The 13,370-nt window shown below is 39.5% G+C and overlaps 1 protein-coding gene across 1 annotated transcript in view; it reads left to right on the top strand.

The window, feature by feature from the left end:
- The window catches only part of DNAH11 (dynein axonemal heavy chain 11), a 312,569-nt gene that overhangs the window by 76,136 nt on the left and 223,063 nt on the right, over nt 1-13,370 (top strand). Inside the window, exons 23-28 of the mRNA XM_082472819.1 lie at nt 821-979; nt 3,877-3,999; nt 4,718-4,840; nt 7,024-7,248; nt 8,311-8,402; nt 9,988-10,114. Of these exons, the coding sequence (XP_082328945.1) occupies nt 821-979; nt 3,877-3,999; nt 4,718-4,840; nt 7,024-7,248; nt 8,311-8,402; nt 9,988-10,114 (849 nt within the window). The remainder of the gene's footprint in view (nt 1-820; nt 980-3,876; nt 4,000-4,717; nt 4,841-7,023; nt 7,249-8,310; nt 8,403-9,987; nt 10,115-13,370) is intronic.

Genomic DNA, 13,370 nt, shown 5'->3' with positions numbered 1-13,370 from the left:
TCCACTCCAACCAACTCTTCCCATTTTTTTCTGCCCTTTTTATCCTGCTCCCAAGAACCCTAACTAGAACAGCCCATTATTCTTTTGCATGCCCTGGGGTCACTGTGCCTCTTTTCTGTGCTCACTCCCTGCCCATCTCCTTGCCCAGTGGACTGTCTCACTTCAGAGTGACAGTTTGACCCCCGACTCTCAGCTGAAGATATTTTGCCTTTTTCTTTTGTTTTTAAAGAAGTAGCACTGTCCTTCTGTGCTGTGCTGGGATTGTTTTATTAGGGGTTTTCTCATTCACAATTGTTGATGTTGTTCCGTGAGCCAAGAAGACAGCCAAGTCAAGGGCCCTATTTGACACGTCTTAAAATCATGACTATTTAGTTCCAAGGAACAAATGCTCAAAGGTAACCAGCATTTCAGGGCTACCATTTAAACAAGCCAGGTCTTCCAAGGAAGGTGTTAGTAATCCAGGTAACAATCTCAGTTTCCTGCTTATTTATGTTTCTAGAGGAAGCACTCTTCATTGCACATGTCCTGTAAACTCTATTAATTCTCTACATTTAATGACCCTTGGGTTTCCTCATGGGACATCAAGCTAGAACCTGTGAATAAGAAACCAGTGTATCCAAGTGGCTTGTACACAGTGGACTCGTAATATATGAGTGAGTGGATCCTTTTCTGTTTCTCTAGTTTTAGTCTTTAACCTGGGGACTTAAATGTTTTTACTTTCTTCCTATCCAGGGAAATGTAAATTTATTCTTTCAAAGGAGGAAAATGATAAAACATATTATTATTTCGGGGGACCTAGTTTTTTGTCACTTTTCTTTAGGAAATCTGGTCTCTCGATAAGGAAGTCCACTTGTGGGACGCTTACTCAGGCCTGGAAGGCACAGTGAAGGACACGATGACCTCCCTGAGGGCCGTTGCGGAGTTACAGAGCCCTGCCCTCAGAGACAGGCATTGGCACCAGCTGATGAAGGCCACTGGGGTCAGTTTCCTGAGTCTCACTAATTGAATATTTTTGTGACTGAAGTGTTATTCCTTGGTTTACATCATTCAACTGGGATGAAGTGGGATTTGGGAAAAGGTTTCTGGTCAGATGCAAGAGGTCAAGCTCTTTGAGATGTGACCAAGGACTAGACCTGCAGATATTCTAGTTTTAGCCCCTGCTATGGACTAAATGTGTTCCCCCCTCCAACGCCCCCAATTCATATGTTGAAGCCTGAGTTCCTAATGTGATGGTGTTTGGAGATGGGACCTTTGGGAGATAGTTTGGTCATGAGGGTAGAATTCTCATGTATGGGGTCAGTGCCCTTGTAAGGGGATGAAGACCCCAGAGCTTTCTACTGTCTACTATATGAAAATAAAACAAGAAGACAGACATCTGTTAACCAAGAACAGAGCCTTCACCGACAACCGAACCAGGCTGGCACCCTGATCTTGGACTTCCAGCCTCTAGAACTGTGAGAAATAAATGTTTGTTGTTTAAGCCTCCCAGTCTATGGTGTTCTGTTAGAGCAGACAGAAGTGACTAAGATACCCCCCGCCCCCACCAACCTTTTATCTCTTACTGGCTATATGACCTGAAATAAGACACTTAACCATTCTGTTTTGAGTTTTTTATTAATAAAGTGAGAGATATGCTATCTACTCTCATAATCAGAGGGATCTTGTAAGGATCAAGTAAGATAATGTGAAGGCATTTTAGAGAGCATGGCATGGCTGCAAAGAATCTTATATTTTGTGGAGAGGATCAGAGAGTATTAGAAGTGAATTCAGGGGGAGAGAGAATTCAGAAATAGTGATTTTTTCCCCCCCACAATTCATTTAATAATGGCATCCTTCTTTGATGGTCTTTTGATGGTTTTTTTTTAAACTTTTTTTTAGAGATGCATTTTTTTTTTTGATGTAGACCATTTTTAAAGTCTTTATTGAATTTGTTACAGTATTGCTTTTGTTTTATGTTTTGATTTTTTGGCCGCAAGGCATGTGGGATCTTAGCTCCCCAACCAGGCATCGAACCCGCACCCCTGCATTGGAAGGTGAAGTCTTAACCATTGGACCACCAGAGAAGTCCCAGATGGTTTTTTATTTTATTGCAAAATATAGAATTATTTCTCATGTGTCTGTACCATTTGAGGTTATATTTTCTTGCCTTTCTACATCTATTTAGGAGCAAATATACCAAGCTTACACTTTACTTTTCGGGGAAGGTGACCTTCATAAATTTAAAATGCATAAAATGCAGCCTGATGTGCGTGTTTTCTGCTAGGCACACATCGTGAAGAAGGGCTCTCATGATTTGAAGACAGAGTTTGCAGGGTGGGGAAACTGAGGAAAGGGGCAGCCTGGTGAAGTGGGGGTGGCCTAAGCTTTATTGGTCCAACTCTAACACCTAGTATCTCTTGGATCTTGGGCCAGTTACTTGCTCTCTGTACCTCAGTTGCCCCTTCTATGAAATACAAGTAATGCTATAATGCTGCCTTGCAGACTTGGTGAGATGAGATTATATATAGGCCCTAGCACATAGCAAATCCTCAATAAATGGTCCCTGAAGTTTTTATTATAATACTTTCCATAGAGTCTTTTAGGCATTGCATATTTGCACTTTATAGTTGATTAATTTATTCTTTCAGAAAATCTTTATTGAGTCTCCCAACATGGAAGGTATACTGTGTATCCCACTCCCCGCCCCCTTCTCACATTTGCCCCAGTGAGCTTTCTTCTCACCACGGTGTCTTGTCTGTGTCATGCCCTCCTGCAAGCTAGAAAAAGGTACTTCTCTGGCAATTTAGAAAAAGGCATCTTCCTCCAGGCTGATCTGGGGCATCAGAGCAGTGACTAGATCCAACCTCCAGTTGTCACCTGGGCAGGGGGTCCATATTCACTGCACAAACTATGCAGCTAATCAGGGGGGCCTCGTTATGCATCCCTGCTCATTCCTTCTCTAAGACAGACCTGACTCCCATCAGCTCTGGAGTGAGGTCAAAAGTGATGCAGAGATAGGGTGACCAACTCATCTGCTTTGCTCAGGACTTCCCAGCTTTTAGCCCAGGAAATACCCCAGTCCTGGGCAAACAGGGATGTTTAGTCATCCTCTGCAGAGCCGTGCATGGTGATGAGCAACGTTACAGATTGAGGAGAGCCAGAGAGGATTGCACCTTCCGAGAAACAGGGACTGGATATGCTTAGCAGGAGCAGGAAAGGAAATGGCTTCCTTGCAACTGTGTGGTGGGATCAGCTGTTCATTTGTGAGGGATATGGGTGAGTTTGGGCTCTTAGGAAGAGCTGAGAGCTTCTTAACAAATATGGGGGTGGGGAAAGTGGGGAGTCAATAAGATGATGAGGAAATGTGAGTGACTTTTTCACATGGTAAATATGAATAATGATAGTATGAGTAAGAATAATTATTTTTTGCCAAGGAACTAAGATTAAGTCAATGATGTAACTAGGTTAAAGCACAGAAGCAACTGGGAATTATGTTCAATGAATAGAGTACCTAAGGAAGAGAAAACAAATGAGCTACTACCTGATTCCTGGGATTTCAACCAAATTATAATAAATGAACAATGTGATTCTCTTTAAAAATGGGTTTTGTGGGCAAAGGAGGTAAGAAATGAGCTGACAAAGGAGGGTTATGAAACAAAAGAAAGTACTGTAGTACGAACGTGGCCTAAACCTCAGCCCTCGCTTCGATAGGTGATGGCTCAGTAACTGTGAGTTAAAAAGCAATGTCTTTGGTTGTCTGCACATTTCAGAACTCGAAATGTACTCAACAGCTGACTTGAGTATATTTAGCTATGATTCATTCCTCTGGCCATTAGGTAGAAGGAACCATTAATATATGTGGAATATAAATTCTGCCCTTTTTTTGTTCCTAATCAGGTCAAGTTTTCTATAAACGAAGTCACAACTTTGGCAGATTTGTTAGCCTTGCGGTTACACCAAGTGGAAGAGGATGTCCGAAGCATCGTGGACAAAGCAGTGAAAGAGCTGGGGATTGAGAAGGTGTTGTCCTCGGGCTGTTTCTTTTTACCCTGAGCTAATTCTGTGCACCAGCACGTAAGCAGACTCAGGGAGAAGTCCTCCTGCCATAGTTGTGTGGAGACATGTTTCCCTGGGCAGGAAGCAGCTTCCTTCTAGGCCACAGTAAATGTGTAAAACGAGAGAGTTGACCCAGTTGATGATGACGATTATAGCAGAAAACACTTATATATCGTTTACTTGGTAGCAAGCACTGCTCTCAGTGCTTTATATTAATTCATTTAATCCTCTGAGGATTATCCCTATTGTACAGATGAGGAAACTGAGGTATAGAGAAGTAATTAACTTACCCAGGTTCAACAAGGGACCTGGGATCACATTCTGTCACTCAGAGCACTACCCAGAAAGTAAAATAATATCTATCAGACCTTTAAGATAACCTTTTAAGTCCCTTCCTGCTCTGGCATTGTGTTTCAGTGAAGGATATAAAACTCAGATCCAGTAAAAAAAAAAAAATTTGATATTGGTGTGACGCTTGTTCCTTTTCTGTGGTTGAATTCATTCTCTAAACCTCATCACCGTGAATTATTTGGAGGAAAAAAATTGAGGCCAGTGATATTTGATGTCCCTCTGTTGTTTTTTTTTAAATTGTAAAAACAGTTTAAAAAATTCCAGATGATAGCCTAAGTATCAGTCCTAAATTAAACTTTTGTGCACATAACTAAATACTGTTTACGTTTAGGTTGTTACTGAAATCAGCCAGACCTGGGCAACCATGGAGTTCTCTTATGAAGTTCACTCTCGGACAGGCATTCTATTACTGAAGTTTGATGAACAATTGTTTGAAACTCTAGAGCACAACCAAGTAAGATGGATATTTTTATTACAGATTTTTTCCTTTTAAATTACAATTTTAGATTTTTCCCAAGTTCCAATACTCAGTATTTCTTTCTTCATTCACTGGGCATCTGCTTGTACCAGCCTCCAGGCATAGTACCATTTGGGCTCAAAAAGTATGAACACTTGTTCTCAAGGAGCTTGCACTTGAGTAGGGAGACAGAGACAAGGTTCCAAAGGATCTTGTAAGATGGTGGTACTTGTGCTGAACCTTGAAGGATGGGCTGGTATTCAACAAAAAATGGCGATCAGAAAAGGGTGTTATAGGCAAAGGGGACAATGTTAGTGCCATCTTGGAATGCCAGAAAGTACCTGCCATTCAGAGGTAATTTAAAGAGTTTGGTTTCCTTAGAATATAGACTTTCTTGATAGGAGTAATAAAAAATAAGGCTAGAGGGACAGTCCAGAGCACAGCCTATGTGGTCTTGAATTCTAAGGTTATGAGTTAACATCTCTTTGGACATGAGAGATAAGAAAGATGAAACAGACAAACTATTCAGAGGAAATAATAACAGTAGTGTTATTATTATTAGACAGGGGGCACTTAGGAAAGAACCTGGTCTGAAGAGATGATGTTCTATTATTTGTGGTGTATTTAAAGTGAGGGGCATTGATGTAAAGGTGGAAAGTCTGACCCAGAGCTCAGTGCAGAGGTTCAGTCTAGAAGTACAGTTTGGGAGGTCATTTTTGGTGTCTTGAGAATTGATGAGCTAGCTAATGAGAGGGAAAGAAGATAATCCAGCTGAGAATAGAGGTTTGGGAAAGGCTGCATGTGGTGAACAAGAGGAGGAGACATAAAGGAGGCAGAGAGAGAGAGAGTGGGCAGAGAAAAAGAAGACTGTAGTATCATCAGAAACAGGATAAGTTTCTCCTCCAAAGAAGAGTCAACTGTCATGGAAACAACCTAAGCGTCCATTGACAAATGAATGGATAAAGAAAATGTGGTGTATATACAATGGAATATCATCATTCTGCCATAAAAAGAAGGAAATCCTGCCATTTGTGATGACATGGATGGATTTTGAGAGTATTATGCCAAGTGAGGTAGTTCATTCAGAGGAAGCAAATACTGAATGTTCTTGCTTATATGGGGAATCTAAAAAAGCTGACCTCATACAAACAGAGTAGAATGGCGGTTACCGGTTTCTGGGGCTTTGGGGAAGTGTGGAGGTATTGGTCAAAGGGTCCAGACCTCTGGGTATAAGATGAATAAGTTCTGGGCATCTAATGTACAGCATGGTGACTGCAGTTAACAATAGTATATTATATGCTTGACAGTTGTTAAGAGAGTAGATCTTAAATGTTATCAACACACACACACACACACACACACACACACACACACAAAATGTTATCAACACACACACACACACACACACGGCAATTACATGGGTTGTGGCGGTATAAACTTATTGTGGTAACCATTTCACAATATATACGTGTATCAAATCATCACATTGTACGCTTTACACTTACACAATGCTGTATGTCAATAATATTTCAATAAAGCTGGGGGGGGGAAGAATAGTCAAATGTATTAAACACTTAGAGATGGAGGAGGATGAAAAGGAGCTGTTCTCAGTGACGTCCTGAAATTTCAGTGTCAGAGAATGATGGGAAGTGCTCGCTGAGCTGCACGACATTAAAGCAAGGCTTGGTGTTAGGAAGGCTGCAAAGTTTGGTAGTAAACTCAAAGGGGAGGAAAACAGGAGCTTGAGGTCTTAGCAAACTGGAAGGGAGTTTGTTTCGTACTTTCAACATTGAAAAAAAAGACCCATAACCTTAGAATGATTAATAGGCAGAGACCCCAAGAAGAGTGAGAGAGGATGAAAGAATAAAGTTTATTTCCTAAAGCTGCACCCTGGTGCACAATATTTTTTCCTGCCTTCAAAGAGACACGTGGCCTTCTTCTAGAAGACACATTACATGTAGTTGCTTATATTTGTCTTTTTCCTTTCGGAAGAAACATGTTATTATGTAATATTTAATGCCATTAATTCACTCACTTAGCAAATACTTACTGAATGCCTGTTGCGTGTATCGTGTGCTAGGTCCTAGGAATCCAGCAATAAACAGAAAAGGTGTGCTCCCTCATGGTGCTTACAGACTACCAATTTAGATGGTATTTGAAATTCTTTGCCTTTCTTTTAGGTTCAGTTACAGACTCTGCTTCAAAGCAAGTATGTGGAATATTTCATTGAGCAAGTCATAAGCTGGCAAAACAAATTAAACACAGCAGATTCGGTCATCTTCGCTTGGATGGAAGTACAGCGCACTTGGTCTCACCTAGAAAGCATCTTTGTTTATTCAGAAGATATTCGAATTCAGCTTGTGAAAGATGCTCAAAGATTCGGTGGAGTAGATGCCGAATTTAAGGTTCGTGGAAGAAAGGCTGTTTTCTATCCTAACAACTTTGTCCAAACAATATAAAAATCTTGTAAAGAAACATGATTTGGGGTACTGTATTTATGAAAAATATATGTGTGTATTTGAATTTCAGGAGACAAGGTCAGGAAACTTGTCTGTGAAGGGTCAGATAGTCCATAGTTTAGGCTTTGTGGTTGTATATGGTCTGTGTCACAACTCAGCAGGGCTGCCATTGTCCTGTGAAAGAAAACATAGACACTACATAGACAGATGGGTGCAGCTGTGTACCAGTAAAACTTTATAGACAGCGGAAATTGAATTCCATATTATTTTCATGTGTCACAAAGTATTATGCTTCTTTAGATTTTTTTCAACTAGTTAAAAATGTAAAGACCATTCTTAGCTTCGGGCCATACAAAACCAGGCAACAGGCCACATGTTTCCCAGAGGCCTATGCCAGCAGTAAGGCCTGGGAGACAGATTCATCTTCATGAAGTAAGAGACTGAGGAGGGGAAACCAGTAACAAAGTTATACTATCAGTTACTGGTTTGTTTCATAAGAGCCACAGAGAACACATGGAGATGTACATATAATAATAATAAATGATTTGAGAGACTTTACTTTTTATATAGAAATGGGGATGAATTATTTTTGTCTTACTAGCTAAAGCAGAACACCAGAGGAATTCTATTTTATTTAACTTTTAGGGAGGAAAGAATGGGTAGATTGTTTCATATTCATCTCATTTTCCAATGTGAATGTATTCTTTAAGATTCTGGTTCTCTGTCTCTCTATTTTTTTGTGTGTTTGGTTTAGAAGAGAGAAATTCTGCCTGGACCCAGGGTGGTGGTAATGCCTATCGAATTTATATTGATAAAAACTATGTGATTACACTTTGTTTTTGATGTTCATCTAAAAGTTTAAAAGCAGAACAGACATGGTGTTAGAAATCTCATTTATCTTGCTTTCTCGTAGTTTGATTGCTCTTCACTTTTTAATTCCCTAAATGGATGAAAAATTTAGATAAGTAGTTTCTAATATCAATGGCTCCATGTTTTACTTTCACTCAGGAGTTAATGTTCAGGACAGCTAAAATAAAAAATGTTTTAGAAGCAACATGCAGACCTAACCTCTATGAAGAACTTAAAGATTTACAGTACAGGTAAGAATAAAACTACAAAGTGATCAATTTGTTATACTTCTGAGATTGCTTTTGAATATCTGATAGTATTTAACACCAAGTTATTGTAGGTACAACCTCTACTAAATTATTTTATAATTTTGCTTATAGTTGTCTGGTTGCCTTATACATATTAGGTGGTACATATATTTTGTGAGTTAATGTAAATAGATCCAAATATATTTCTGTTTTCCAAAAAGGATTATCGTTATAGTAAAATTAGAATATCCTGTTATCAAGAGAATCAGCATGATTGTTTAATCAATTATTTTATCAAAGTATCCTGCAAATATTTATTAAGCATCTACTGTATGCTAGGAACTGGGATTGCACTCATTTTAAGTCCTTTATTTTGTATATAGTTTAATTATGCTAGAAATTATCCTTAGACAGCATGTTAGTATTTTTGAAATCCTTGTCCTAAAGGGCATTTGTAATTTTCATATAAAATTATACAACAGCTAGTGGTCATAAGAGTATCCTGGCTTTTGATTAAAAATGGGCAGATCAGCCACTAAAAGAAGAGCTTTGTGCGGAATTGTGATCACTTTTTATTGCAAGGCAGAGGAGCCCTCTAGATAAAAATATATATCACATACAATTATTTCATAATCTGGAAGTTTTTTAGAGATAAAGTTGGCCATAATTTTAAAAGTGTGGATGTCTGCAGAAGTTAATTATTTCTCAGTCAGTGATCTTTGAGGGTTTTGGGGGCTCTGCCGCTGGGTCTGCTCTGCTCTGCTAAGAAAAATAATGTGGAAATGATTCTGGATCTTATGACTCTTCTGAAAACCAGAGAGAGTTGAAGCTCCTTGTGTTTTGTAGACATTCAGTGGGAAAAGGAAGGCCTTAAACCAATTACGTGTTAAGGAAAGCATTTTGTGCTCAGGGCGAGTGATGCCAAATCTGGTCTTCTCTCCTGCTGATGAGAAATGTCATTAAAAGAAGGGTAAAAATGAACTTATCTACAAAGCAGAAACAGAAGTAGTTACAGATGTAGAAAACAAACTTATGGTTACCAGGGGGTAAGGGGGTGTGGGAAAAACTGGGAGATTGGGATTGACATATACATACTACTATATATAAAATAGATAACTAATAAGGATATACTGTATAGCACAGGGAGCTCTACTCAATACTCTGTAATGGCCTATATGGGAAAAGAATCCAAAAAAGAGTGGATATATGTATATGTATAACTGATTCTGTTTTCACTGTACACCTGAAACTAACACAACATTGTGAATCAACTATACTCCAATAAAAATTTTTTTTTAAATATCCACGCTTCCCTCCCAAAAAAAGGCAAGTGACAAGTAACATCAACTTAAGTCTGATCTATATTTAGTCTCAACTAATGATGGGTGTGTGTGTGTTTCTCCTCCCACTTGGCATGACTTGTACGCGAGTCACGAACAAGACGATGATGTCAAAGAGAAGGAGGTAGGCTCCGTGTTAAACGGTGAGCTTCTTGCGGTGAATGGACAGATGAGAGGCTCTGGGTTTTGGTGACGTTTTAATAAATGAATGGGCAAGATATGCTTACAGTGATGTTTCATTCCTGCAGGCTTTCTCTTTGTGAAAAAGCTCTTGCTGAGTACCTGGAAACCAAGCGTGTGGCTTTTCCACGCTTCTATTTCATCTCTTCCGCAGACTTACTTGACATTCTCTCAAAGGGAGCTCAACCTATGGAGGTAAATATTTGTTTTTGAGAGTCTCATATTATCCTATGTTAGCTAAGGAATGTCACAGTTTCTTTATCATTGTCAAATGCCACCTACCATGTCACATGTGCCAGGTGCCAGAAAATATGCCATAAGAATTCTTAATGCAGCAACAGAGGGATGTTGGAAGCAGTGCTCAAGGAACTAGGAAAGGTAACTGCCTGATGCTCAACACAAGGAAGGGACAGCAAATGTACAAGGCTTAGGGCCCTGCAAGAAGTTAATGGAAGAAACACTGGCTCCAAACCCCCAGAATTCTGGGACAAGGGCTGGAGCTCCATTGCCTGGTTTGCAGCTTTCCTGGGGGAGACTGGGTCACTGGGAACGAGATCATGGCTGGTACCTTCTTACAACAACCTTGACTCCAGAGTAACCTTCATAATTGAAGCTGGACTAGACTTCAGTGCTGTCAGAGGTGTATTGGTATATTTTCATCCTCTACCTAACCCTCTAATTTTCTCCTATCCATTCAAAAATAACGTAGCACCCATGGCAATATGTAAAGCAAATAAAAGCAGCTATTATCTTTTGTAATCTGAGAGCACAGATCAGAGACCAAACTTCGTGCAAATCCCGAAGCTCTCCTTCCTCTAAACATTTAGCGGATGTTGCCTTTCATTATATCTGTTCGGTTGTTCACATCCATTTAGATCTTAGAATTGTTACAACTGACATAGGCAGTTACTCCTAGACTTGACGATATATCACAGATGATTTTGAAGCCAAAGGTTGTGCTTTATCATTGTGGATTTGTCTCCATGTTCCTGCTCTAGATATTTTTCTGCCCTTTTCTTTGGAATATGTGTCACCTAACACTATGGTTTCCTGAATTCTGCTGTTCTCTGGACACAGTATTTATCTTGATTATTTCTCTCTCATTCATCATTTCTCTTTGGAGCTAAATTCAGATGGATGGCTGTTCTTGCTGTCGGCAATACAAGTACAATCTTGCTATTAAGAGCAAAGTTGTTAGTCAGCTTTGGCAACATTTTCAGCATTACCACTCAGGTATCATATTGTATATTTATGCTAACTCCCAGATGGCTTTGTAAATAAAATCCATCTAATTAGATTGACTTGGAATCCAGTATCTCCATCTCTCACTTATGTCAATGACATGTAAATTGGATGTTTTGGGGTTTTTTGTTTTTTTTAAACTAGTTTAAACATGGCAGTTACTACCACATTTAAGCTTCAGTAATCTCCTGAGAACTTCCTCGTGACCAGCAGATGGGCCCTCTGCCCAGGGTGATCATATGAGATAGAGGATGTCATATTCTATTCCAGGTACATGTTCCTAAACACTTGCAAATCTGAAATACTTAGAATGCTGAATTTTCACTATGTAAATTAGAGAGACGCATAAATCTGTAAGTAGGAACATGGTTTTTCTTTTATATTCTTTAAACATAATAAACACGTATGTGACTGTTTTATTGAACAGTATTAATTATCCAGAATATAGACATGAAACAGTTTTATCTTTGTACAATTATTAAGCTCAAATGTGCCCTGCTGAATCTGTTTACACGGAGTAACAGGTCCCTTTATAACATCTTGGATAGGTACTGTAATGCTCCGGTCCCTTTTTATTATTAAAAATTAAAGAAACCCAAAGCAACTCAACAAGATCTAGTTTAAAATTCCAACCTCACCTCTGTGTCAAGACCAGGCTTTTACATAATGAACTTGGAGTTGGGATCTTTTATTTCTCCTCCCTATCAGTTTACCTTGGGGAGGAAGGAAGGGTGTCATCTGTCAGTCATTGCCCTTTCTTAATGCATATTCCCGCTTCTCTGTTTGGCGGTGGCTGTCGACCTTGACCCTTGACAGCCAGTACCCACATGCTGGGTCTCTTGTGGGACAGGAGCAAGTCCTCAGGGGGCAGGGGCAACCCCCCCAGGGGGTATATACTGCAGAGACAAGTCCATCTCAGCACTTCCAGTTCTTGCCCTTGGCAGTGTAATCCATCATTCGTTATATCTTCTTCCTCCTTTTCCACCTAGACAGATGTCCGAAGTAGGGACACATCGCAGATTCACTGGCTGCAGGCCTCCATAGTTTCTGTGAGTGTTTCTCCAACCCCTCTCCCTGGACAACTTAAAGGGCGGAGATGGGGGAAACAGCCCTTCACCTTGAAGCCCCAGGAGGAGTGAGGTAAAGCCAGAGAATCCTCCTCTGGGCTGCTGAATCACAGGTGTGAGGATGTCCACCTGTCCCCCCTCCTCCCTGCTGTACTTTCCCAGAAGGGGTGTATGGAGGCAGATGACGGTAGGGCATTGAGATGTGTCTTGTCAAGCCCTGGAGGGACCAATCTGTCCTAAGCCCTGTGTGCTGTCTTCAGAGCATGCACTTGCCCGATGCCTCTTTGTCCTTAATTGAAGTCCTAGGCTAGTGCTAGAGGAACAGATGACTCAACATACACTTGTCACCCATTCTCTTTATGTCCTTTCAAATCATCAAAAAGTGCTTCATGCCTTAGACAACCTGTTGCCTCACAGGGATACGCATCCCTGATGCTAACATTTTTTTTTTTTTCATTATCCTTCCTAAATTACAGGATGAGGTTTTGCTTTTCTATATATATATATATATATATATAACTTAAAAGGTGTACCTTTAAAATCATTCTTTTTATTTTCACAGCATCACTTCAGTATTTCAGAGTGTTATTGTTAATATCAGTGTGACTTATTGTGGAAGTCTTCCTGTCTACCTAATTCATAGTGGGTTTTTTGGGTTTTTTTGGTTTTTTTGGTTTTTTTTCCACACACACACACTGTATTTTATTTTTACAAGAGATAAATAAACTGACACCAAGCATTGTAAATGGATGACCACAACAAAAGCAACAGTGATTGCAATTACCAAACACGAAACACACTCATACTATGTCATAATATTGACATTCAGTCTAGTAATCCTCCACTGTAACAGCTCCTTTACTTTGCAGTGAAAACTGATTTGTATATTTTTTGCCTCTGAGTCCTTGTGGGATTTTTTTTTTTTTATTCAAACAGAAAGTCACAAAAATTATAATCATCCTCATCAGTTCACTCAGTCTCATGTAATTTTTTTTTTTTTTCCATCTTTAATGAGAAGTTCTAAACCCCTGAATCTCAGGTACATTTCTCAGTAGTAGTACTAGTAACACTCTTTAATGAATGACTAGGTAATGTAAGACATTAAAAAGATTTTAAATTTTAACGTAGCTGAATATTGAAGT

The sequence above is a fragment of the Balaenoptera physalus genome (genome assembly GCF_965194825.1).
Source record: "Balaenoptera physalus genome assembly, chromosome: 8".
NCBI lineage: Eukaryota > Metazoa > Chordata > Mammalia > Artiodactyla > Balaenopteridae > Balaenoptera > Balaenoptera physalus.
The sequence above is the reverse complement of the archived record's forward strand: the minus strand, read 5'-3'. Positions and strand labels throughout refer to the sequence as shown.